Raw genomic sequence first — 27,829 nt, forward strand, 5'->3', positions numbered from 1 at the left:
CCATCATCGCAGACAGAAAAGATGGTTAACCAACACACAAGATGAATCCTCCAAGTTAGATCCAAGAATAACAATCTACTCTCCTGTGCCCTACCCATGATGTTACTTCTCATCCAATCTCTATTTATGGGTCCTTCTCCATAGGTAACTTCACTATTTGTCTCTTTTGACTTATGTCTTCCCAAGCAGTAGAAGCATGAAACAGATATAACTTTGGCAGTTTCAAGGTTGCCCACAGAAATCAAATGCTGGACCATTTTTTCACTGTTGTTATTCTCTCGTTTTTTATACAGATACTGTGGCTGGGATGCAGTGTAGGATCAGAGACATACACTGGAGCTGTTCTTCTGCTGGCTCAGAAAGACACCATCAAAATTGTTTATATTCAGAAGAGGTTTTCTTTAACCATAAAGGATAGAGAGGTTGTTTTGTTTTTAAATGAATGCTTATATTTTGCAGTAATTGTCATTTTAGATTTAAGCACTCACTAAGAAAAGCTTCCCACCTCTCACTGAGGAATGGATGTGTCAATCCCTGCATGCAGTTTTACACTACCTAGTTCAGACGATTATACATTTTAAGAGAACTAAGTTTTTACAATATAGAGTTGGTCTGATTGTGTGGCCATACAGCTTCCCTTCACCTTGGCTGGAAGGGAACACAAAAAACAACGCGCCTTCTCCGTCAACCTTCTGCTTCTACAAATATCTGAAGAATCATTTCTTGAACATCACTTTAGAAATTAGCTTGGGCATCTGTACTGATATAAATCAGTAAATCTCAGTCTGTGGTCCATGGATTACCAAAGGTCTTCATGTCCCTTCATGGCAACACATTTTGAAAATCATAAACCATCTGAGGATCTCTCTTCTACAAAAGTGCTACACAGACAGGAAAAACTGGAGAACAGCTGGAATAAGTTATTCACCAGACTCCATTATTCACAAGCTAGATATTGTTTTAACTGCAAATACCAGGAAATGGAGCTGGCATTCCAAAAAGTGGAGGATAGAGAATGGGGTTGATACTAAAAGTTGCCTTCTCCAACTGAACACCCTTGAACTCACTTTGAATATAATTATATCTTCTATCATAGTGTTAAAGATAGTAAAGAGATTTAATATCTTACCTTCACAGTTTCATAATTTAGTAGCGAGTCAATTGCAGCATTCCCTGCATCATTATCTGCTTTGTTCATTTCTATTCTAAATTTAGTCCTGTAAAATAGAAGTTTAAAAAGTTGGAGAGTATTGGTTACAGTGAGAGGAATAATCTTTAAATCCTTACCTGTTTTAAGGAGTGCCTTACCTCCATTGTGTAACTCCTACCGTGAATGCTGTATATGCGCCAAGTGTCCCCAGGGATACAAATGCAAACTGTGCACCACATTTATAATACTGGAGGGGAAAAATGCTAATTGTCAGTATGACTTAGTATACCAATATTATTTCAAAAGAATCATATAATCAAATTTAGGTAGATCTCTCCCAAAACAAGTTGAAAGACATGTCTCTTCCCCTGAAAAGCTTATAAACTAGTATCAGCCTTGATCTAACCAGAGTAAAAGGAAGGGTGTTGGCAAAGGTAGGACAGAGGTAACATCAATAAGATGAAACAACTCAGCAAGGGCTAGGTCGCAAAATGGTAAGAAAAGTCTTTTAAAACTTTGTGTCTTCATAGAACAAAATAATTAAATCTTTGCAAAAAAAGGCGAGTCTTTGAATTTCAGAGTAAAGCCCTTGAAGAGATGAACCTTGGAAGGATTTTCCACTGTAACCCCCTCATAGTATGTATAGATTTTGGAGACAGTGTGAGAGAAAGGCTCTAAAACTCTGCATGAGAAGCAGATGAATGGGGTATCAAGGCAGGTGTCTCTGGCAGAGTGATAAACAAATGATACCAAGACAAAAATTCACATCTTTCTAGACTGCAACATTTAATCAAACCACTTAAACAAAAATGTTTGTAAGGTGTAGAATCAAATAGTAATGTAAAAATCCAAGACAAGGGATAATAGAAACAAAAAAAATACTACTGAAGTATCTAAAAATTAAATTAAAAACATTAGTTTTTTCTAGTTGATTAACTTTACATGTTTGACACTATTTTATGTATAGTCATTTTGCTCTTTTGACTTTGCAATTTTTTTCATACAACACTTGAGAGAGAGAGAAAGCATTTAAAATACCATATAAATATGGCAGGAAAAACAGCACATTAGAAGGGTATTCAGAGGCATGTATTATACCTAAAGTTAGCTTAAAAACAAACAAGTTTAAAATAACTAAGTTTAAAACTGATACTGTAGTATGGTCTCTTTGAAGCTTTCTGTATCACTATCTTGCATACGCTATGTTTAGTACGTAAGTTTTGTTGCAAAAATCTTAAATGTTAGATGATGTTATTCCCAAAAAGTGAGACATGATCCTTCAATTTACAGAATGCCTGAGTAAGTATCACTTACCAGAATTCCACTCACAAGTGCCATTTCAAACACGGTGGGTCCCAGATTAAATACTAAAGCACTCAGCACAAAGCTGATGCCCCTTGTTCCTCTGTCAATAGCTTTTGACAGAGCTCCTGTTTGCCTATTCAGATGGAAACCCAAATCCAGGTTATGCAGATGAAGAAATACATTCTTTGCTATCCTTCTGATGGAATTTTGGGCTACTTTCCCAAATACTGCATTTCTAGCTTCATTAAATAATGCAGCCCCAGCTCTTGACAGACCATCTAAAGAAAGACAATACAAGAAAAAAATATTAATTAATTAATTTTCTTTACTCAACTCCAAAAGAGCCTTCGTAAATAAATATGACAGAAGTAAGATGTTGTTCCTTCCCTATAAACATGGTATTTGCAGCATTTATTGCTCCAAGATTTCATTGTTTTTGTTTTATTCATTTTTAATTTGGCTTTTGTTTGTGACTATCTAGGTATAAATGTATTGGTCAACTTATTAAAGGAGGATTCATTGTTAGAAATAATTTTTGTAAGCACCCTTTTTTTCAGAATCAGGGTAGCAGAACTAAGGCCACAGAAGGCTCAATAGCAACAGAAGTAGGAGAAGATATTAGAATAACCATCTCCAGTGCTAACAGAAAAAAGGTCATGAGCTCTAATATTCCAAAACCTTACTGCAGAAAGTCAACACCTGTCAACAGATTAAGGAATCACACTTACAGCCAATCAGAACAGCTGTTGCCATGGTTGCAACTGTATTTGGTGCATCACTCAGGTTCAGCATGTTTCCAGACATCTGGTTGAGGTTGTCTACTGCATATTTAAACATGAAGGGAACCACTATATTCATGGCCTAAAAGAAAAAAAGAAAAACACAGCAATTACCGAGGATGTGCTAAAATGTTTATTTATAAAGTATAAATATTTTCCTTGAATTAGCTATAATTATTGCATTTGGTTATTAACCACTTACTACCATTGGGATGGCTCTCCAGATCTTAAAAATAAAACTGTCTGCATTAGGGAGCTTGAACTTCCATGATAGAAAGCTTACTTCTTTCTTTCCTCTAGCTCCTTTTAATATCAGCTTTCATCTTAACTAAACGATTGACTGTAAAAACCACTTGAATTCATTATGAAGACTCTTTCAAACAATGGCAAGATTGAGAGATGATAAAGTATCAAGATTTTGCACAGTATACATTTACAGTGTCATTAAGTTATGAAAAGTCATTAAAGTCTGTCCCTGTAAGAATATTAGCTACAAATACAGGGTGTCCCCGCTATACATGCAAGATACATCCATGTTTTTTGGAACATACAGCAAAATGACATAAAATGGAGAATTTTTTTCCCCATGGCTGACTTCCATTTGTACGGATTTTTTTTTTTTTTGGTGCGACGTAAGAGCGGGGAATGGGAGGACTTATAACATATTAGTTCCTACAAGCGTCAACAATGCTAATGCAGAACCGATGTATACTGGGGTGACTTATAGTGGGGATGTCCTGTATTGCAAGGTAAGACAATAAAAAGGTCAGTGTAGAAAGCTACCAGTTAAAACAAACAACAACAACAAAACAAGCATGTTAACTCTGGACCATTTTCTGAGAGGTGTTAAACACTAGAAATTCCCACTGTCTTCAAAGTTGAGAGGGGTTGGCCATTTGTCTTGTCTAATAACAATACTACTTATTTATATGGAGCTCTCAATTTTCATGGTGATTTCAAAGCTTATTAAACTTTTTTACTTAGGTTACTCAAACGACTCTCGACAGCAATGTAATACAATTCCTTTGCAACCTTTGACATGAAATACAGCATATATACCTATATATGGTATGCTACTAAATATTCTATGAGAGGAAAAACAATTGAATTGCCTGTATATATAAGAAAAAACAAGGCTGGTTAAGTTAATGAAGGATTTATCTTCAGAATTTTCACTTGCTTACATTAAGAGCTAAAACACATGAACATTCTGTAAAGCTTAAGAAAACAAATATCCCAAATCTTGTTAATGTTACATTATTATACCAACTATGAAGATGTTACTGTCAACAGCCTTAATTTTATCTCCAACTGATAAAATTATTCAAGGATTTAAATTGCTTTTAACAATGAAGGTTTCAAACTAAGATATATGAGTTTCTTAGCAACTGAACAGATGTCTTAAGACTCAGTATCTTGAACGCATTCCAGATGTTAAAATACCTTTACAATGAACTGACTTTGCTTACATCCTTTGCGACTAGAATAAAGGGCAATGAGAAACAAATTAATCTTACAGGCAGAGATCACTTATCAACTTTCAGTGCGTTATCTAGTGAGTATCAGAAGAAATGTTTTGTAAATAAAGCAGACCAGCCACTCTTCACTTACAATTCCAGCCCTCCACCCCAAATGCCTCTACTGTAACAGCATCTAAAAGCCTTAATTCTGATGGGCTCCATTTTGGTAGGAACTGTAAAGACTAACTAGCCATACAAACAACAAACACTAAAGTTTTCCGTTAAAAGGGATAAAAATCACATTACAGCAAAAATTTAACACCACATTTTTATAACACATGCTAAAAACACTGGATATTGAAAAAATTTCAAGTGGTAAAAATTGTTAGCAAAGAGGACAATAAGAAGTTATCCTCCAGAAGAAAATGGAGCTCTGAAGGTGACAGATTTTGATAGGATTCAAGGAAAATTTCATATGGGTTTTTATTTCTACTTCTAAAAAAGTACCATAATTTGCCGAAAAATTAACTCTAAAAAACACCTCAAAGTACAGCATGATATAGATAATCCAGAGACTAGAATAAGATTTGATTGTATCTAGACACATTTATATTGGTTAGCTCATAGCAAATTCTGAAAGATGTCCTGATCCATAAGCCCCTCATTCCTAGTAAGTAGTGCAGGACATAGGACGTAAATTTTGATTAATTGGCTAATTGAATAGTTGATGCAATTTGCATCAATTATTTGATTAGCAATAGCCCGTATCGACTACACTTCAAAGGCGAAAGTGCTGTGGAGAGCATGGGGCCAGCAGAGTACTCAAGCAATCTTCCACTGGCCCCGTGTTCCCTGCGGCATTTCAAAGCATCAGTGCTGCATGGAGCACAGAGTCAGCAGGGGAGTCCTCACTTCAAAGCCCCACTTTGAAGCATCCCCTCCTCTTCCCTGCCCCCTTGTTGCCTCTTTCTGATAGACTAGCGTGACAACTATTCGATAAGCATTTGTATATTAGATACTTGACAAGTAGTTCACATTCCTATGCAGGATGGGCACCAAATCAGCAACTCTCACTCCCTTTCCAATTGCTTGACATTGACAATTTTAATAAAAATAAAGATGCAAATCTCAATTTGAGTGCAAAAAGCCAACAATATCTCCCAAATGGCTATAGCGACTGGCTATTCCAGTAGCTGGCAGAGAAAGATCGCACAGGAAACTGTAGTCAAGACAAACATTAGATACACTACAAAACAAGCAAAAAAACTACCCCTAAAGAACTGGAAACATGTCAGAGATTTCTGAAGCTTGAAAGTAGAAATGCACAGGTTTGGAATCCACATTTTCACATATAGCCATTAGGCAAACAAAAAATCTGTCACTCCCTTTGCAGTTACTTGTCTTGACACTCAATTTTCTGTAGTATTTAGTTTTTAATAAGGCCCAGTACAGAATGACGTCTACTGTAAAATGCAGATTCTCCTGGAAGACCCTATTCAGTAAAAAAGAAATGTACTGTTATCTAGGTTGCCCTGATTTGCTGCAGATTTTCACAAATCGCTGTGCAAGAATTTTACTTTTAAAAGGGCGTAGACGGAGAGTTGCTGGATAAAGAATTTTGCATGTGCTGACAGCGAGGCCTTTGATTCTGTTTGTTCAGTATCTTGGTAAGGTATTTCTGCAACTCATATTGGTTTTCTATGAGCTTTATTTAGCATGTGCTCAGTGGTTTGTGTTCTGACTTGCATCTCGTTAGTGGTTCTTTGCTGCCTATTCTCTGACTTGTTCAATACCACAACAAATCCGTAACCAGTTTTTCCTTTGTCCTCTGAGGTTTTTTCCTTAGTTAACAGAGTCTGTCTGCAGGTGAACATGCCTGACTTATCAAGGTCTGGTCTAGTAACCATTAACAATGAACTGACTGCACTTTTCATCATAAAGATGGTAACATTTCACTAAAATGCTCATCTCTGAACAAAACTTGCCACTTTTCTTGTTACCCTAGAGGCAAACACATCTCTCTCCAAACTCTCTGATCATGGTGAGTTTTAAAGGAGGGAGGAAAAGGGGGTGATCCCCATGAGTACAGCCCTTGCTTGTGCAACAGGTGTATATGGAAACAATTTGTAGTAATCCTACACTTGTCCAAAGGCTGCCATCATTCTGGCTATCATATCCCTGCTAGAAATTAAACAGGCAAACCTAGGCTCTGCTTCTTGATGTGAGTGGGGATGTGTCTCACTCCTTACTCAGCCAAACTCTGTGCTGCCTTGGTTCCAGCAGCACAGTTTGATGAACAGTTTTGACAGACTTGTACCATGGCAGCGGGGAAATGGCAGCAAAAACCGGAAGAGCATCCACACCTCAAGAGCACTTTTGCGCAAGTAAATCGGCAGAAGAGGAGGCTTTTGGCAGTACACTTATTCCTCTTCCCATGAGGAATAACTTCTTTTTGCACAAGAGTTCTTGTGCAAAAAGGCAAGTGTGAACACTCCACTGGGGTTTCTTGCACAAGAAACCCCTATCCAAAAAAGCATAGGTGCTCTGATGGCCATTCTGCGAATGGCCATCAGAGCTTTCTTGCGTAAGACTATCCATGAAGTGTGGATGCTCTCTAGCGCAAGAGCACATCGGTTTTGTGATATGCTTTGAGGTCTGGACTTGCTTTTGCGCAAGAAGTTTTTGCAGAAGAATTCTTCCATAAAAGGCTTCTTGCGCAAAAACCCTGCACTATAGACGAAGCCCAAGAGAAAAAAAATAAGTACATCTGGCAAAGCTTCGACGCCATCCGTCAACAAGATTCTATTGATATCTCTGTGTACATCAATATTCTGTTTGAACATACTGCAGACCCAGGCAGGGTTTACCCAACTCACAGAAATATAGCCTCTACTTGCCCTGCAGGCCCCCCCCAACTGCAAGAGCAACTTCCCAAGATATCACTTGCCTCTCCCCCAACCCACTGCAATATACAGCAACTTACCGCCCACATCACTGCTGCCTACACTGCCTTCCACTGCCTGCACAGCAACTTACCCTGAATCTCTTCCCGTCCTTCATGCTCCACAAACAGTTGCTGAGAGTCCTCACAAACACTGGGACTTGAGAACAATTCCTTGCTCGCTAGCACACTGGCTGTCACCAGATTAAGTCTAATCCCCTTCTCCATTCCCATCTCTTTATCAACAAGGGTATGTCTACACTTGCACCCTCTTTCAAGAGAGGGATGCAAATGAAGACATTCAAAATTGCAAATGAAGCTGGGATTTAAATATCCCGTGCTTCATTTTCATATTTGTTTTATGACGCTATTTCAAAATAACAGACGCTGTTAAGATGCGGTTATTTTGAGAGAAAACCCTTCTCCTGAAATAACCCTTATTCCTCATACAATGAGATTTACCAGTTATTTCGAGAGAAGGGTTTTCACTCAAAATAACCATGTCTTAACAGCATCTGTTATTTCAAAATAGCACCATAATGCGACTATGCAAATGAAGAGTGGGATAAATTGCGGCTTTATTTGCAATTTCAAATGTCTTCATTTGCACCCCTATCTTGAAAGAAGGTACAGGCAGTCCCCGACTTACGCGGATCTGACTTACGTCGGATCCGCACTTACGAATGGGGCATTCTCGCCCCGAAGGTCGGGGCAAGAAAGCCCCGTTCGTAAGCTGCTCCGGTGCCCCTGGTCTGCTGGAGACTGTCTCCAGCAGACCAGGGGCACCGGGCGGGTTCCCGCGCTTCTGAGGCTTTGCCAGAGCAAAGCCTCAGAGGCGCGGGGAACCGCCGCTGCTGCCGCTTAAGTCTGGGTGCCTGTGGTCTGCTAGGCCTCTGGCAAAGCCTCAGAGGCGCGAGACCCCCCCGCGGCTGCGGCTTCACTCCGGGTGCCTGTGGTCTGCTGGGGACCGTCCCCAGCAGACCACAGGCACCCAGACTGAAGCGGCAGCAGCGGCGGTTCCCCGCGCCTCTGAAGCTTTGCTCTGGCAAAGCCTCAGAGGTGCGGGACCCCCCCGCGGCTGCGGCTTCACTCCGGGTGCCTGTGGTCTGCTGGGGACCGTCCCCAGCAGACCACAGGCACCCAGACTGAAGCCACAGCCGCGGCGGGGTCCCTCGCCTCTGAGGCTTTGCCAGAGCAAAGCCTCAGAGGCGCGGCACCCCGCTGCCGCTGCGGCTCTGCTCCCCGTGTCCCTGGTCTGCTGGGGGGGGGGGGGGGCGCAGCTAGTGTGCTCCCCCCCCCCAGCAGACCAGGCTTTTGTTTTGGACTCTGGGGCAGAGCAGCTGGGGCGCTGCCGATTGGTCCTGCAGCGCCCGCTCTGGGCACTACTGGACCAACCCGGCAGCACCCCAGCTGCTGTGCCCCAGGTCCTGATTCAGCCGCTGCTGGTCAGTTTCAGCAGCGGCTGAATCAGGACGCCTGGGGCAGAGCAGATGGGGTGCTGCTGGGTTGGTCCAGTAGCACCGAGGAGCGGAGCTACTGGAGCAACCCAGCAGCACCCCAGCTGCTCTGCCCCAGGCGTCCCCAAGTCAGCTTCTGCTGAAACTGACCAGCGCTGACTACAGGAAGCCCCAGGCAGCGTTGCTCTGCCCCGGGCTTCCTGGAATCAGCTGCTGATCAGTTTCAGCAGCAGCTGACTTGGGGACGCCTGGGGTTCTTAAGTTGATTCTGTATGTAAGTCAGAACTGGCGGTCAGTTTCAGCAGCGGCTGAATCTGGACGCCAGTTCCGACTTACATACAGATTCAACTTAAGAACAAACCTACAGTCCCTATCTTGTACGTAACCCAGGGACTGCCTGTACAAGCGTAGACATACCCTAACTTCTGTCTCTGGGATGATTTCTGTTTCTGACTGTGCTGTGGGAAGTATCCATGTTCTCCTTGGATGTGGACATGGGGACGCCACCCAGAATTGCATCCACTTCTTTATAAAAATGGTATTTTGTGGGTGCAACTCCTGAACTGACTGTTTGTCTCCTGGTACACCTGCTGGAGTTCCTTTTTCTTGACTCAGCATTGAAGGGTGTCTCATTCATACCCCCTTTCACTCAGGGCTTGAGAAACGTGACCATATGCATTCCAGTTCCTACGGGTCACTCATCTGTGACTGCACAGATTCTTCACCCTACACATTGATAAGATCGAAAAGTTCTGCGGTGCTCCAAGCAGGCGAGCATTCTGAACAGTACTCACCCCGTTCCAATGAGAAGATGCCATGAGGACCCCTACACAATGAGCCAGACAGCAGGAAATGGATTTTTAAGTTCCCAGAGTTTGCAGATGGGAGGGTGCATCTGTTTACATGGCTGCAGAGCAGCAGAGTTCAAAGTGCTGGCCAGAATGGCTAATTGGGTCTTGTAGGAAACATTCTGGAGGTCAATAAACTTGTCAAAAAACCTACTACAGTAAAACTCCGATGGTCTGGCGTCTGATGGTCCGGCACTCCTGATGGTCCAGCACCATCAGGAACCCGGAAGTGCTCCAGGCAGCTGGACCACTGGAGCTGCTCTGCCCCCAGCTTTCCCGATTCAGCCGCTGCTAAAACTGACCAGCGGCTGAATCAGGGAAGCTGGGGGCAGAGCAGCTAGAGTGCTGCTGGGTAGGTGCTATAGCGCTGCCCCTCGGGGCTGCGGGACCAACCCGGCAGCACCCCAGCTGTCCCCGATTTAGCAGCTGCTGAAATTGACCAGCGGCTGACTCCAGGAAGCCCGAGGTAAAGCTGCTCTGCCCCGGCTTCCTGGAATCAGCCCCGATCAGTTTCAACAGCAGCTGACTTGGGGATACCTGGGACAGAGCAGGTGGGGTGCTGCTGGATTGGTCCCCGCAGCACTAAGGTGTAGCACTGCAGGGACCAACCCGGCAGCGCCCCAGCTGCTCTGTCTCAGGCGTCCTGATTCAGCTGCTGTTGAAACTGACCAGCGGCTGACTCCAGGAAGCCCAGAGCAGAGCAGCTCTACCTCGGGCTTCCTGGACTCAGCTGCTGATCAGTATCAGTAGCGGCTAACACCTGGGGCAGAGCAGCTGGGGTGCTGCCAGGTTGGTCCAGTAGCGCCGAGGAGCGGCGCTGCGGGATCAACCCAGCAGCACCCCAGCTGCTCTGGTCCAGGCATCCCCAAGAGCAGCTGGGGTGCTGCCGGGTTGGTCTCGCGGCACCAAGGGTCGGCGCTACCTGACCAATCCGGCAGCACTCCAGCTGCTCTGCTGCAGGCATCTCCGATTCAGCAGCTGCTGAAACTGACCAGCAGCGGCTGAATCAGGGGCGCCTGGGGCAGAGCCGGACTATCAGAAGGGGGGGCTATGAGGGGTCTGGGGTCACATCCCCACCACCCCACCCCAGACCACTCATAGCCCCTCCTTCTGATAGTCCGACATATCTGATAATCCGGCACCCCCTGGGTCCTAAAGGTGCCAGATTATCAGAAGTTTACTGTATTGTACACAGTACATGATTGTCAACAATAAAGAAGGGGGAAGAGACCTGTGTGGGAGTAGAAGTTTTTTGTTGCCAAAACTGGGCACTTGTTGCAACATTTGTCATGTCGCAAAACCAAATAAGGTTTTTTTTTTGTTTTTTTTTTTTTAAGCAACAAACATGCTAGGGTAGATAAGGTCTTAGTCTTAAAACAAGTCTCTTCTCAATGTGGTAACCCAACATGAGAGCATGTTCACATAATGGGGAATACATTTCTTTTAGACTCTAGATAAACTTATCTATCTCTTTAGTGGCCTAGATTTGCTGGCACAGAATTCAAAAGCTCTAAGTGAATCTGGATATTCTGTATCAAAGGAGTCTGCTATACCAGATACAGGTTCATCTTTATATTTTCTCTGAACTTATGCATTGCTGCAAGTCCCAATTCCACTTAAGGGACCAATATCTCAGGATAAAACCTGAAGAGTCTTCTACAAAATTCTTTTCTTGCATAATTCTCAAATAGCACACTCCTTAGAAACATCTCTGTTTAAACAGATTGTTGTCGATTTTTATTTTTTATGTATAAAACTGAAAACTAATGAGCATAATTCTAATTAAGTGGATTCAACCCAAGCATTCATAGAACTATTTATTTTTACTATAAAAGTTTTAAAATCAAAGCTGCAGTCCAAATTCACTGATTGTGTAAGCAGGTGTGACTTCATTTGCTTCAATACAAGTTGCCCTTTTTATACTGTTGCTTAATTTGAGCCTGTAAGAACTGTACAATTAAGCAAAAATTTCACGGCACAAAATTATAAATAAGGTTTAAATGTTTTTAAAATAAAGTTTTATAACTTTAAAGGCAAAACTACAGAACAAAAGGTTTGTGCACACACATAAAACAAGACCAAATCAACTTTTCCCCCATCGAGGTCTCCATTGCATCCTTTCCTCTCTTTTAGTTTTGTACTGTAAGCTCTTCAGGGCAGAGAGTATCATATTTGTGTCTCTTGCATCCACTTTTCTTTTTTTAAATAGATGGTGATGATGAGAGAACAACTGAGATCGAGCAAGCAATAGGATAAAAATGATCCAAACTTAACTCTTCTTTCACACATGGTAACCCAAACACAAAGGTCAAACAGCTATATAACTAGGTTGAAGTTTCAAGATATATATTAGCTTCAGAACTCTTTGCAATATCAAAAGGTCTGTTATGTGTGTGCTATAAAAGGCAGAGCCTAAGATTCAGCACACCAGATATGGACCAATCAAGTCTGGTACCCAGGAAATTTAGAGCACAATCAGAATAGTGGTCAAGTGGCAGCACAAATGGTAAGCGTCGGTGACTGACTTTTGACTCCTATCTGTGGGTCAGCTTGAAAAACCTCCTTCTCCCATTTCTGCATTTCAGTGACAACTCTGCTGGTGGTCACAAGGCGCAGAAACAGCACCAACTCTGAGGAATGGCAGCTATTGTACAGTGCTGTAAAACAGATTTAGAAACAGGGAAGGAGGAGAGAAATTATGAGCTTTCTGAAGCTAACTGAGGGCTTTGAAACTTACCCCTCTCCACAGAGAAGGACAGATAACTAACACTGAAATAATTTCACTTAGGATGAAAAACAAACAAAAACAAGAAATGGGTTAATGAGACCATCTGACTCCAGGTAACAACAGTAGGTGATCAGATACCACCACAATGGAGACTATATACCAACCTAATTTATGAGGCAGCTATAAGTATGCATGGTATGTTCCATCAGCATGCAACACTTGTTCCTTGCCCTTTTAGCCAAACAAATTTTCCCCAACACAGAAAATTAACAGTCAGTAGAAATACAGATAGCGTGTAAGATTTCTCCAACTCATGAATAATATATATTATGTCCACAGCAAGAGGCCAAAAAACTGCAGATTTGACAGAGGTGACAGGATTCTTGTCAAATCCATGAGTTTAATCTGGCTCCTACAGATACTTAATGCAGCTGAGATGGAGAGGGAAGGAGGAGGAGAAAAGGGAAAAGAGCCAAAAAAAACCCCCCACAAAAGGACTGAAGACAGAACTGGAAGAGGGAATATGTAGAAATTCTAGACTACATAAAAACCCTGTGCAACTTATCCAGTGCATCTAAAATGTATTTTAATAGGGAACTCCAGCCCCCTACTTCCCATTGCACCTTACTGACAGTCTTTAGATATGTTCTAAAGGTTCAGAATTTTAAAACATATCAAAAGGACTATAAAATAATACTTCTGAAAAAAGCCTCATTAGCCTCAGAGTAGATCTTTGCCTCTCAGCCCCTTTTAGTCCAATCATGAAGAACAACATAAATAATTATTTTTATAGTAAACCCGAGAAAACTGAAGAGGAAAAAACCAAAACAAAACCAAAGTAATTTTTCCATGGATAAGCAATCCAGCCCTAAAATAGACACAGACAGGCTATAACTATAAGCTCTTCAGTAGTCACAATGCAACCTTGTCTACTTAATTTTGTGGCTGAGGTGCACTGAACCTGAATATTTTAAAGGGAACAAATATGCGAAAACCCACAAACTTCTCTGCTTTTCTATGCCACACAACTGGCCTTTACAAAATATCCAATCTAAAGATACAAGTCCATTGGAAGCAAACAAGTTTGTAGCAGAAAGATTCTGCTCTTAGTATAAAGGGAATCAGATATATCAGCGGAGTTACTCTAATACAGTTTTGTAACAATATGAACTATAATCTGTTTGAGGTTAACAAATACAAATAAGTGGTCACATGAACAAACAGGACAAAGAGCTCCAAGACAGTCTAATAAAGAGGTTGCACAATGTTTCCTCCCTTGCGCCCCCCCCCCCCCCATACAAGGTTCAGGGTGGTTACAGATTACTTAAATGCAAATTGATTTATTTTCTGGAAGAAAAGGTAGAGGGATTTAACAGTGCTGGGGGAAAAGGCAGAATCCAGGAAAGCCAGTACTATCCAAGACATCACAGTGAGAGTCTATGCATGAGGTAGTTTTGGTAGAGACTCATCCTGTGGCAATTAGAATGAGTATTAAGAAGAGAGAAATTGTTCAGGGAGTCTTTATTATGTATAGACCAACAAAATATTCTGTTTTCCTAACAGCATGAACTGGGGACCAGAGACACTAGATAACTAGTTCTACCAGTGACCAAAAAGCACTTCAAGAGTTTTCATGAAAAAAGGAAAAAACAATTCTCATTTGGTGACACCACACTTAAAAACTTGTCATGAGACTTCTGTGGCTGAGAATTAGAAACAGGTGAGTATTCTGCCTCCTTGATGCAACAATGGAAGAACAGCCTTGGAACCATTTAAGATTTTTCTTTCTACTCAGAAGCCACTAATTCTGAGAGAAGGTTGCTTGTCACTGCCACTGGCTGTTTTATTGGCTCTCAGATTGTGAGAGAGACAATATTCATGGAATGCTTAAGGAAAAAGAATTGTTGTTTAATATGATCTTCTAGATGTAGTGGAAGCAAATAGTAGGCACTTTAGTAGTGTAAGGATGTTAAATTGCGGTTATTTTGCTAATCGTGTAATCGATACAACTGTATCAACTACATGATTGGTCAATAAGGGCCGCCCTGCAGAGCTGCACCGGGAGTAGCCCTAGGGGCCGGTATGAGCCAGATTGAGCAGTCCCGGCTCGTGCTGGCTCTAGGAGCCACCAGCGCTGCAGCTCTGTATTTTAAATGTAATAAGAGCCAGTAGGCTCTTACTACATTTAAAATGCAGAGGTGCAACGTCCCAGACCAGCGCCACCCAGGACTACTTGGTCCCAGCTCATCCTGAGTCCAGCAGACCCTGGCCGCAGCCAACCCTGGCACACAAACAGGGGCTGCTCCAGCTCCAGTACCAGCCCGTCTGTGGCAGACAGAGGCTGCTGCCAGAGCAGCCTCTGTCCACAGTGAGCCAGAGGCTGCTTCACAGTCGCCTCCCCTATCCTCCACCGCCTCTAATAGAGGCGGGGGGGGGGGTGTGTGTGTGTGAAAAAGGACGGGGGAGCAGGGGGAGGATGTCCAGGCGGTTAGCTGTAGTGGCAAGGAACCCTGGACATCATTCATATCACTAAATTCAAAAAACTACTTGGAACACCCTAACCTCTTTCCAGAAGTGGTAAACTGTGCTATCACATAGGATCTCAGATTTAGGAGTGTCACACTGTACTACAAAATGTGCAGGAGGTCAGGTCAGATGATTATGATGATCCCGTCTAAGCTTATATTTTATGAGGTGCCCTGCTTTGAAACTGGGAATTCTTCAGATGACATTCAAGCAGCCCTGAAGCATTATCATCAGATTTTAAAAGGAGTTATAGCAAGCATTCTTCAGATGTAGGGAAAGTCTTCATGTCAAATGTGTAAGGGGGAGGATTCACAAGAATAACTCCCTACACGACAACAAAGAACATGTATGTCCAGTGTGTGGGTTACTCTCTTGTTCCACATGCTGGATATCATGCCATCTGCTACTGGTATCTGTGCTTTGAACTTTGGTAAATTGTGTTCACAGCTCACTCCAAATACAATTTCAAATACCATTGCATGTTAAGCACTGGTAGAAGAGAAAGAGGAGGAGGAGGGTCTTAACTACGCTTATATGCCATACTCTCTTTACTGTTAGATGGGTTATCAGCAACTTCCTGCACAGGAACTGGAAAATAGAACATCTACTGTAGAAAGTATCACAATGCCATTTCAGAGAAAGAGATCAAGATCACTGGTAAGACAAAGCTGCAGGTCAAGATATTGCCTCTCTACTTCAGCTCAATTACACAAACATATTTTTCTTCCAAGAACTCTCCTTTTATCACCCCTATGCCTCAAGTTTGTTTCTTCCACCCTCCTTTCATATTGCTGAATGCTGATAAGACAATACTTGGTTCAGCCAGTTATAGCACTGAAGCTCATTTCTCAGTAAGAGCTTGTCTCAATGGGGACACTGATTGGAATAATTCCCCTCATGGATACTCTTATTCTGGAACAGCTATTTCAGAATAGCTTATTCCAGTCAATTTTCCATGCAGAAAGGCCTGAAACAGAGACTTTCTGCACAGCAAAACCTTTTCTCTTTTTACTCCTATTTGCTAGAATTTAGCTTATCCCAGCTGCAGCCTAATTTTAGCCTCGTGTGAGATAAATAATTGCCCACAGTCGGGAGGTAGCTAGTTAGAGCCACTAGTTTCACTGAAAAGATTAGAATTTGCTCCCCAACACTTAGCAGTCACAAGAGATTTATATTTTTTCTAAGGCAATAGAATCTGTGTATGGAGAGCATTAAACATGTGTTCCTGGGCTTTATTTCTACAAAAACTACCGCCAACTTAGGACTGTACCCTCCAACAATCTGGATATTTATTGTGCGGATGCTCCTCTCAAAAGTGGATAAACACAAATTTACTGTGGTCTACCACATAATTCTTTCAAAAACAGAAATAAAATAAAGGTGAAATCACTACCTTTGTCTTGTAATAGGCCTGCGTGTTTTCTTTTAATCTAATTTTTATAATGGATAGTTCTAGGATCAGCAAGAACACAGCAATATGCGCAGTCTAATACAAACTAAAGCAAATTCAACAGTGTCTGCCTTTAGGAGCTGCAGCAGAATCTTACCACCCCAGGCAGATCTTCTGTTCCACGGACACTCACAGCCAAACATAGAATCATAGAATACTAGGACGGGAAGGGACCTGAAGAGGTCATCGAGTCCAGTCCCCTGCCCTCATGGCAGGACCAAATACTGTCTAGACCATCCCTGATAGATATTTATCTAACCTACTCTTAAATATCTCCACAGATGGAGATTCCACAACCTCCCTGGGTAATTTATTCCAGTGTTTAACTACCCTGACAGTTAGGAACTTTTTCCTAACGTCCAACCCAAACCTCCTTTGCTGCAGTTTAAACCCATTGCTTCTTGTTCTATCCTCAGAGGCTAAGATGAACAAGTTTTCTCCCTCCTTATGATACCCTTTTAGATACCTGAAAACTGCTATCATGTCCCCCCTCAATCTTCTCTTTTCTACACTAAACAAACCCAATTCCTTCAGCCTTCCCTCATAGGTCATGTTCTCTAGACCTTTAATCATTCTTGTTGCTCTTATCTGGACCCTGTCCAATTTCTCCACATCTTTCTTGAAATGAGGTGCCCAAAACTGAACACAATATTCCAACTGAGGCCTAACCAGTGCAGAGTAGAGCAGAAGAATGACTTCTCGTGTCTTGCTCACAACACACCTGTTAATGCATCCCAGAATCATGTTTGCTTTCTTTGCAACAGCATCACATTGCTGACTCATATTCAACTTGTGGTTGGTCCACTATAACCCCTAGATTCCTTTTTGCCATACTCCTTCCCAGACTGTCGCTTCTCATTCTGTATGTATGAAACTGATCGTTCCTTCCTAAGTGGAGCACTTTGCATTTGTCTTTATTAAACTTCATCCTGTTTACCTCAGACCATTTCTCCAATTTGTCCAGGTCATTTTGAATTATGACCCTATCCTCCAGATTAGTCGCAACCCCTCCCAGCTTGGTTTCATCTGCAAACTTAATAAGCGTACTTTCTATATCAATATCTAAATCGATGAAGATATTGAACAGATCCAGTCCCAAAACAGATCCCTGTGGAACCCCACTTGTTATGCCTTTCCAGCAGGATTGTGAACCATTAATAACTACTCTCTGAGTACAGCTATCCAGCCAGTTATGCACCCACCTTATAGTAGCCCCATCTAAGTCGTATTTACCTAGTTTATTGATAAGAATACCATGTGAGACTGTATCAAACGCTTTACTAAAGTCTAGGTATACCACATCCACCACTTTTCCCTTATCCACAAGACTCGTTATCCTGTTAAAGAAAGCTATCATATTGGTTTGACATGATTTGTTCTTTACAAATCCATGCTGGCTGTTCCCTAACACCTTGCCACTTTCCAAGTGTTTACAGATGATTTCCTTAATTACTTGCTCCATTATCTTCCCTGGCACAGATGTTAAACTAACATGAAAGAAGTGGGTCTGCAAGTGTCCTTCCATCCAGTTTAGGAGGAGCTGCCTATGGACACAGGGATGCCACTACTTCTCTTAAATGTATGGCTGAGCTAAGCCAACAAGTTTATAGTGGTGGTGATGCCTACAGTGCTTTCCTTTTGTAGCTGTAAGCCACAGGAATGCTCTAGTTCCATCCTCCTATCCTTTGCATTTTCATGTAATTAGCCCAAGGCCAAACTTGTAAAGATTCAAAGGAAATTCCATGTTCTTTATGAAGTCCATTCAAAATGACTAAATTGCCCTATCCAATGCTACATTTTGTGACCATCAACTGCTATGCCAGCTCCCTGCCTCTGAAAGGCTTGTACTCACCCAACTCAACCCATCTGTTTCAATCCACCAATCATGTATCATGCCTTGGTTCTCTTCCTTGCCGCCTCACCTTCCTCAGCTCCCTCTTCCTCTGTCTCCCCACACTCCTTCACTCCTTTCCCCTTCTTGCACTTACAAACCCTTCCTCATAATTTAACTGATTAAGTTGTGAGCAAATAATGGAATCAATTAATCTGATCAATACAAATCCTCTGTTGGATCTCAACTAATTCCTCCCTGATCCAATTCTATTTATCTGTATAGAGTAAGCACCTCAACATACCAAAACTGTATACCTATGATTTATGCTACATACACCTGTGTGTTGTATGACAAATACTAAATTGTAGGTTTACTTGCAAAAGTAACAGCAGCATTAATGCTCCTTGGGTGAACTGAGCTACAGCAACAGCCATCATAATTGAGCAAACTAACATTTCTTACCTTTGCACCTGCCAAAAATCCCAGAGAGATGGCAACTCTGGCTCGCAGGTCTGGTCTGTCTTTGGGCCATACATAAGTTAACATTGCCCTGATAATCTTCCCAGCATCTATCTCTTTCAACTATTGAGAAAAAACACATATATAGTATTAAAAAAAGATACAGAAATATACTTTAAAATGCACCATTTAATCAATATCAGAAGTAAAGTTTCAAAAGAAACAGAGGAGAAAAGTTACATTTGCTAATCAAGGCGAGTTTTAGTCAAAACACTGGAAAAAACTATTCAGGAATTTCAAACACATCAGGAAATTACATATTTTTCCTTTAAAAAGTTGTCCTGAAGGTATTAAAATCTACAAAACTATGAAAACTGGATGGCAGACACAGTACTGAGAAAAAAGAACTACAATCTATAGGTTCACAGGACAGTTATTTCACCTAAAATGGCTTACTGTTTAACATCAGTCTTAACCTTCCCCCCAAATTCTCTTCCAGTCTTGAATCCTTCACCTAGAGAGTAAGAATATAAATACCAGTGCTAAAACCCAGCATTATTGAGGACATGATAGAATTGTGATTTAACCTAAAAATATTGTATATAGGATATAGGAAGAAAGTTATTTCTGTACTCAAATATTTTGAGATATATGAACTAAGGATGTTAAGAGGTGGTTAATTGGGTAAATTGTGTACATGATTAGTCGATATTTGATTAATCGATTAGTTGATAAGGGAAGGCACTATCCCCGCTGTGGATCTGCAGTTTAAGTGTAGTAAGAGGCAGGTGCACAGGCAACCCAGCTCCTAGTAGATTTAAACTGCAATCCAAGAAAATGCATTTTTACTCTTGTGACATACAACTATTGCACCCCTTGCTGAGACAATTTTTGTTTGCTCTAGAAAAGTCAGAATGTTTTTCTAAATGGCATTACATTTGTGTCGTTTTGCAGTTCTTAATGGAGATGTAAAAGAATAGTTGATTAATCACATTTCCCCTCCCAAATCTGCTGCCTCCACTGACCCCTGCACTGCTGCCTCTACCAGGTAAACAAAGTGTTTGGTGGCCCCCACCAGTGGCTAAACCTGGTAAATCACCTCCAGCTTGCTGCCTACTTGTTTAGTTAACCCGGGGGAGAATAAGGTTACTGATCGAATAAAATGCGCACACTGCTATTTTTTAATTTGATTTTATATAATAATTATACAATAATTTTGATAGTACTCAGTGGCAGAAATATCAAATGTGTATCTGTATATCCCCTATCATTTTATCTAATAATGAAAAAATCCAACAATTTTTCACTTAAATATCTGAGGGTATGACAGCATGTGAAGTATTAAATATTTTCCATAGTCTAGGCAGAGGTGGGCAATCTTTTTCAGCCTGAGGACCACACCTGGGTAGGGAAAATGTATGACGGGCCATGAATGTAGGGCTGGAGTTGGGATCCAGGAAGAGGTCAGGAAAGGTATGAGTTGTGGGCTCCAGCTGGGCACAACTTACCTTGGATGGCTCGTGGGCAGGAGCACAGCAAGGGTAAGGCAGGCTCCTCCCACCACAACCTGGCCCCATGACGCTACTAGGACTGGCTGGGACGTCCAGCAGTTCCAAAGTGAAGAATGCGGCTTTGCATGCAGCCCTCATCTACTGACACTGCACTTTCCACTGACTACAAACAGGAGCATTAGGGACAGTACCTGGGGCCCACTGTACCTCCTGCCCAGGGGATGCAGGGATGTGCTGGCAGCTTCCGGGAGCAGCATGGGGCCTGGCTAGCGGGAGAGCCTACCTTAGCCCCATTGCACCAGTGGATTGATAATCTAAAAGGCCAAATTAACTGCACTGATGGGTTAGCTGTGGCCTGTAGTTTGCCCACTTCTGGTCTAGAAGCTAATTTAAATAGCACCAGAAACTTATAAGGGCCTAGTACACTAAGAGAAGTGTGCTGAATTGGCACATGCACCAAAGACTTTAAGTGTGACTACAGGAACAGGTACATACAATGTAATTTAGGTGCATTTCCATAAACCATAAAAAGAAGAGAGTGATAGTTAATAATTGCTCCAATGCTTAATAGAACAAGTGGATTTTTCAAAGACTTTTGAATGAAGCGAGGAACTCGGCACTACGGATGTCATTGTGTAGATGACTACACGATTAATGATAAACCTGGGCTTATCGGTTAATCTTGTCTACTATATACATTTCCCCGCTTGCACCCAGGGAGGGGTGAGAGAGTGGGAGTGAGAGAGTGGCTTTAAGCAGGCTCCCCAGGAGCACCGGATCCACCTGCCCCTCCACCTCCCATGCTGCTGCCTCTGATAGAGAGGTAGCAGCGTGGAGGGTGAGAGGGGCAAGCTGGAGCTGATACGTGTGGGAAGCTGCCCCCCACACAGAGGTAGCGGGAGCTTAAAAGCCGGTTTCCCCCCAGCACCAGCTCTCCAGTGCCGCCCCCGCCTCTCCCCACGCTGCTGCCTCTATCAGTGGACAGAGGCTGAGGGGCCCGCTGCAGACAGAGGCTGTTCTGCAGCAGCAGTCCTTGTCCGCAGTGGAGGGGAGCTTCCTGCAGCCAGAGACTGCTCCACAGCAAAGGCTGCTGAGGAGCAGCCTCTGTCTGTGGGGAGCTCAGACCCACCATGGACAGGGGCTGCTACTACCCCTCGCTGCTGGCAGGCAGCCAGTCTGCAGGAGGAACTGATTTTTAAACTGGCTCCCCTTGTGTACTGGCTTCCACCTTTATCAGAGGCAGGGTGCTCCCTGGGAGTGGAGCCAGGAGCACACTGGCTGACAGCTCCACCTCTGGAGACTAACAGCTAAGTCATGTAACAGCTAAGATTTCATGCAGTTATACAACTACTCAATTACACGATCCCTAACATCCTACTTGGCACATATTTCCTGGGAGGTGGTCCCCTGCACCTGGGACAGCTTGAAAGAGAAAACAAGATCAGGAGTGGGATGAGGCAAAAGGAATAAAACAAAGCAAAAGAGGCTTGTATGGATTATAAAAAACATGCAAGTTAAGAGCATCATTAGATATATAAAAACAAATACAGGTTTCTAAGATTCAGTTTCTGAGCATACAGGAATTCAAATTTACCTGACATTTAATATTTCTGATAAAAGTTCAATTTTTTTTTTACATTCATATTTTAAACCAATGGTTCTCAAACTATAGGTCAGGAGTTCGGAAACCAGGGCTCAGATACTTTCTGGGACCCCCAGGCTCAAGCCTGAGCCCCACTGCATGGGTCTGAAGCAAAGACCCAAGGGTTTCAACCCTGTGTTGCAGGACTCAAGTTAAGACCCCTTGTTGTAGGTGGAGGGGCTTGAGTGGGCTCAGGCTTTGGTACCCGGTATTGGGATTGGGTTGTAATTTTTGTTGTCAAAAGGGGACTGCAGTGAAAAGAAGTTTGATAAATTCAGTTTTAAACAAAAACAATGCTAAACTAATGTAATTTAGTTGAATTACCATAAACTGAAATGTTTCAAGTACTTAATCATTTAACAAACATCATGTCACTTATTCCTCTTTACAGAAGAGCAACAAGGACTCTTACTTTACCTAAAAAAGCACTTATTCTTTTTTAGGATATTCTACAGTGCACACTGGGATTCTTTCAACAGGTACACAGTGAAGTTGTGACTAAGAGCAAAAAAACAAGCAAAACATAAGAAACCCTCCAAAATCATTCTAGTTGGATTAATTTTGGGCAAAATGTTACTATTTCATTTAACAGAATGGTCTCCGAAGTTGAGTAATCATGCATTATGAAGTCAGTTGGCTATACAGGAATACAGTTTAAATTGTACTGTAAATTTTTGCTGGTCTTTTAATTTTATATCCTCCCATTCTCATGCTGAAGCCCCTCTTTATACCAAGGACAAACCCAACATTCAGATGACAGAATAAATCTTTTTGAAAATAGCCAAGAGGTTTTTACAGTGAGATAGTTTAGTGGATAAAACAGGGGGCTCTTTTCCCCTTGAATTCCAAAGCAGTTTACATGCTGTACAAAATCATAAAAATGTGAGCCTTGGTTCAGATTCAAATATAATACACAGTACTGCACTGACAACCAACAATTCCTTCTTCATCACTGGACACCTAAGGGTAATCTTCAAAGACAGAAAGGTTATCTAAAGCTAAAAGGAAGCCAGCAATTAGCAAGTAAACTAAATTACGCAGCACCCTGTGTGTGTTAATCTTTCCATTTCAGGCGGTTTGTTGGAAAAAGTTTGCCCTTTTGTGGAGGATTTTTTACTAAATAGAAAGCTCCATGAAAATAGATGAATTTTATAATATAGTATGGATTTTATAATATAATTCTGTATTTCCCACAGTGGAGTTTATGTATTCCCCATTCCATCAATTTCAGGAGAAAGACATAAATTAGATTTAAAATTCACTGGGAAAACAAAATTTGAATTAGAGGGAAAAGGTAGGGTGATGTTTTGTTAAGAGAAAAGGCTGCTACAGCAACTGGGGAAAACTTATCAAACTTAAGCCTATAATTTAACAGAAAAATCCATCTTCCTTTATGTTTCAAAGTCTCATCTTCAATAGCAACAAGTTAATAAGATACAATGGCAACTGCTGACTGTAAATACAGCACCTGAGCAATATAAATTCTAAGTATCCTTCATTTAGCTTTTAACAAGTGGCTATATTGACAATTCATAAGTAAGCAGAGGATGTAAAACAACAAATCCGCTTACCCCTAGCTACTAAGAAGAGAGGTGATATTGACAGCAGTATATGCAAGAATACAACCCTTAGTAGCAAAGGATATGCATAAATAGCCTTGTACCTCAAACAGAGCACCATTAATGGGTTGGAAGAAACAAACTGGTGCCACGTTAATATGAAACTACTACAGTGATTGGAGTGGTTCTAATTATATGTTGCTACTGGCTAGCCAGACTTTGTACAGGAAAGCTATTAGAGAGGAAAAAATGAGAAGGAAATATAAAGGTTGCAAACAAGGAATTCAATTTGGATCTTTGAGGGCTTTCAATGGTTTCAAAACCAAAACAGTTTATTCAGAATAGAGTGAGAAGGCAGCAAGTGATTTGCACAGTCTTGCAAAAAGGATCAAGAAAAAAACATCAAAGGATGCACAAAATATGCATTATATCAAAGTTCAACATAAAATGAACATAGATACAATTACACATGTATAGAAACATGAATCTGAATGTAAAAGATATATAAGTCACAGGGTTAAGATTTTTTTAAATTAAGTCTGTTAAAGGTGACCTATAAAGGCTTGTATACGTTTTCCCTTAGCTGGGCATTCTATGAGATTGTGTACCAAAACATGTTGCACTATTAGCACTGACTCAATGACCTAGTGTTTGAAGTCTAAATGATCAGAGTAGCTGTTCTCAAAGTGTGGACCAAGAACTGACTGTCAGGCACGGGAGCTCTGCAGCGGGGAGCCTGCATTGGCGTTCCAGCCAACATCCCTGCCCCATTAGGTTGGAGCGCAAGTGCCGGCTTCCCACTGTGGGGAGGGAGGGCTGGATCTGGCTTGCGGAGTCAGGAAGTGGCTCCAGGCACTGCTGCTGCCCCTCCTCCAGGCTGGGGGAAGGGCAGCACAGGAAACTGCTTGACTGGAGGCTTTCACTGCTGCTCCTATTGATTGCAGCCCTGGCCAAAGGGAGCAGTGGAGGAGGTGGGGCCTGGGCGGGATGCTTGGGCACGGCGGTGGGCACAGAGCCAGGTAAGCGCACACCATCTCCTTCATGCTCAGACCTCTATCCTCATCCCTGTCACACACACCCCTCCTGCCCAGAATTTTCCCCTACAGTTGCAGCTTAGCTGTAATACATTAGCTAGGGAAAGCAGAGGAACAGAATGTGCAGCAAGTTTTTAAAGTGTTATTTAGTCTTGAAGGTGGTATTAAAACATTTAGATGCCTGCCACAGATATGTCAACATGCTTATTGTTACAGGACGGACTGCCAGTGCCACCCCATAAGGCAGAGGCAAGCAAAATATGGCCTGTGGGTCAAATCTGATCCACCAAACTGCTGGATCCAGCCCCTGTCCCAGAGGGTCCCTGGGCAGGCTCCCCGCCTGCCGTGCCCCCACATACCACTCAAAGCTATGAACCCCAGGGAGAGCGAGAGAGGCTTTGCACGCTGCCCCCCACCCCCCGCACAACCTCACAGTTCCCACTGGCTGGTTTTCGGGCTTGCAGCATTCAGAGATGCACATAGACCCTACAGCCAGCAGTTCTGAGTGACATGAGAGGAGGGAATGGGGGGGGGGGGGAGGAAAGAGAGCAGCCTCCTCAAGGGACCTGCTGGTCAGGAGCTGCCCAGGTAAGTGTTTCCCAACCACAGCCTGCCTTTGGCACCCTAGCTCCTACCTCCCATTCTACATGGTGCACATGCTCTGTAGAGACAATTTCTCAAGAGTCCATTCTGATTAAGTGTGCTTGAGTCTCTCTAAATCTCTGGTGCTGATCAGACTGGGCATAAGCCATGGCTTCTCACAGTAACTGAGCCTGCTCTAGCCTAGGTCTAAAGGGGTATGTCTACACCACAGCGCTAATTCGAACTAACTTAGTTCACGAACTAACGCATCCAGACTAAAAAACTAGTTCGAATTAGCGTTTTGCTAATTCGAACTAGCATGTCCACACAGAGTGGACCCTGAACCGGGGTTAAGGATGGCCGGAAGCAGTGCTGGCAGGGCATCAGATGAGGACTTAGAGCATGGAGCTGCTGTCTCAGGCTAGCCGAGGGCTGTGCTTAAAGGGATCCGACCTCCACCCCGGACAGACAGTTCTCAGGGGTGCCCCGATTGCAAAGCAGTCCTGGCTTGGATTGCCCGAAGTACCCACACTGGGCAACTCACAGCACTCAGCCATCAGACCGGCTGCACTTGCCGTAGGCTGCCATCTGGTGAGAGGGGCAATTGGGGGGCTGCAGGAGAGCTTCCACCCCCAGAACCCCGCAGAGCCAGCCCAGTCCTCCCCATCGGGGGCTCGTACCCCATTCCTCCCTCACCTCCTTCCACTTACCCTTCCCTAGCCCCCCTTCCTGATGTACAAAATAAAGGACAATTGTGTTCAAAAATAGAATCTCTCTTTATTGAACAAAACTGGGGGAGACTGGGAAAAGGAGGTGGGAGAGGGGAAGGGAGAGGGTGAGAGAGGGGAGGGCAACTAAAATGATCAGGGGTTTGGAACAGGTCCCATATGAAGAGAGGCTAAACAGACTGGGACTTTTCAGCTTAGAAAAGAGGAGATGGAGGGGGGATATGATAGAGGTCTATAAAAGAATGAGTGGGGTGGAGAGGGTGCAGCAAGAAAAGTTCTTCATTAGTTCCCATAATAGAAGGACTAGAGGACACCAAAGGAAAGGAATGGGTAGCAGGCTTCAAACTAGTAACAGAAAGTTGTTCTTCACAAAGCAAAGAGTCAACATGTGGAACTCCTTGCTGCAGGAGGCTGTGAAGGCTAGAACTAGAACAGAGTTTAAAGAGAAGTGAGATAAAGTGATGGAGGTTGGGTCCATGGAGTGGTATTAGCCAGGGGGTGGGAGTGGTGTCCCTGCCCAAAGCTTGTGGAAGGCTGGAGAGGGATGGCACGAGACAAATGGCTTGGTCACTGTCTTCGGTCCATCCCCTCCAGAGTCCCTAGGGTTGGCCGCTGTTGGCAGACAGGCTACTGGGCTAGATGGACCTTTGGTCTGACCCAGTACGGCCATTGTAAGCTCAGGGTCGGGGGTCTCAGTGGACCACCTTGATTTTCATGCACACCTGCTCCTGGGTGGCCAGGCTGGCAGCTCTCCTGCCCTAGACGGCCACTTTCCTGTGCCTAGTGCGGAGGTCATGGACGAGGTCCACGATGTCCGCACTAGACCAGGCGAGTGCCCGCCTCTTGCGGTCCCGGGCAAGCTCCCGGGAGCCGCCAGCCTGGTCCCAGGAAGAGGGGACTGGGGGGGCATCGGGTGGCTGGCTCGAGCCGTGCCAGTTGCAAGGTCTGCTGGCTGGGTGCTGGCAGGCTTGCACCTGGCACGGGCATCGTAGCCAGCCCGTGCCCCTTTAAGGGGTCCGGGGCCGGGAGGGGGGCAGTAGAGTTTCCCTGGTGTTGGTCAGAGTGGCCACCAGGGAAAGCTGGGAAGGGCTAGCCTCCCACTAGTTCAAATTAAGGGGCTACACACCCCTTAATTCGAACTAGTAAGTTCAAACTAGGCATTAGTCCTCGTAGAATGAGGTTTACCTAGTTTAAACTAAGCGCTCCACTAGTTCGAATTAAGTTTGAACTAGCGGAGCGCTTGTGTAGCGCCTATCAAAGTTAATTCAAACTAACGTCCATTAGTTCGAATTAACTTTGTAGTGTAGACATACCCAAGGAGTGAAAATAGACTTTCCCTATAAAGGCTGCTCCAGCATGGGATGGGCCTGGAACTAAGAGCAGGGACCTGACTCTTCTGTCAGTGATGACTCTCAGCCCCTTTGCACCCTGACAGCATAGAGGAAGAAGCAATCTGACTCAAAAAACAAACAAATTATACACAAAGAATCTACATTAAATGAATATTCAAAGGTGCAATGGAAAACATTTGAAAGTAAGAATTAAGGCTGCCTGTGACACATATTAACTTAAAACAAATTCATAAGCTAACAAGCATATTTTTTTATTGCTGCAGTCAGTGCTGGTAGAGTGATGCAGTGACTTGTATCCACCAGCAAATTTCTTCTACATCAAATATCAAGTCCTAGAAATGCCACTGACAAGCAGGAATAAAAGGACATACTAAGGTACAATGGAACATATCTGCCATGAAAAATCTGAAATACCTGAGGCTAATTTCAAGTCAACATCTGTGACACTTTGGTAACTTTTATAGAAAGCCAGAGAATTTGTAGG

General features: G+C 43.1%; 1 protein-coding gene and 1 long non-coding RNA gene across 2 annotated transcripts in view; one reads left to right on the forward strand and one right to left on the reverse strand.

Annotated features, from left to right (window-relative positions):
• LOC142831230 (uncharacterized) overlaps positions 1-414 on the forward strand; it is a 65,097-nt gene extending 64,683 nt beyond the window's left edge. The window contains exon 3 of the long non-coding RNA XR_012906901.1: positions 294-414. This is a non-coding gene — a long non-coding RNA (uncharacterized LOC142831230). The remainder of the gene's footprint in view (positions 1-293) is intronic.
• Positions 1-27,829, reverse strand: part of ABCB7 (ATP binding cassette subfamily B member 7) — an 86,115-nt gene that overhangs the window by 22,370 nt on the left and 35,916 nt on the right. Inside the window, exons 4-8 of the mRNA XM_075940890.1 lie at positions 18,941-19,060; positions 3,184-3,316; positions 2,465-2,733; positions 1,309-1,397; positions 1,130-1,217 (exon numbers count right to left, since the gene is read on the reverse strand). Of these exons, the coding sequence (XP_075797005.1) occupies positions 1,130-1,217; positions 1,309-1,397; positions 2,465-2,733; positions 3,184-3,316; positions 18,941-19,060 (699 nt within the window). The remainder of the gene's footprint in view (positions 1-1,129; positions 1,218-1,308; positions 1,398-2,464; positions 2,734-3,183; positions 3,317-18,940; positions 19,061-27,829) is intronic.

The sequence above is a fragment of the Pelodiscus sinensis genome, chromosome 13 (genome assembly GCF_049634645.1).
Source record: "Pelodiscus sinensis isolate JC-2024 chromosome 13, ASM4963464v1, whole genome shotgun sequence".
Lineage (NCBI taxonomy): Eukaryota > Metazoa > Chordata > Testudines > Trionychidae > Pelodiscus > Pelodiscus sinensis.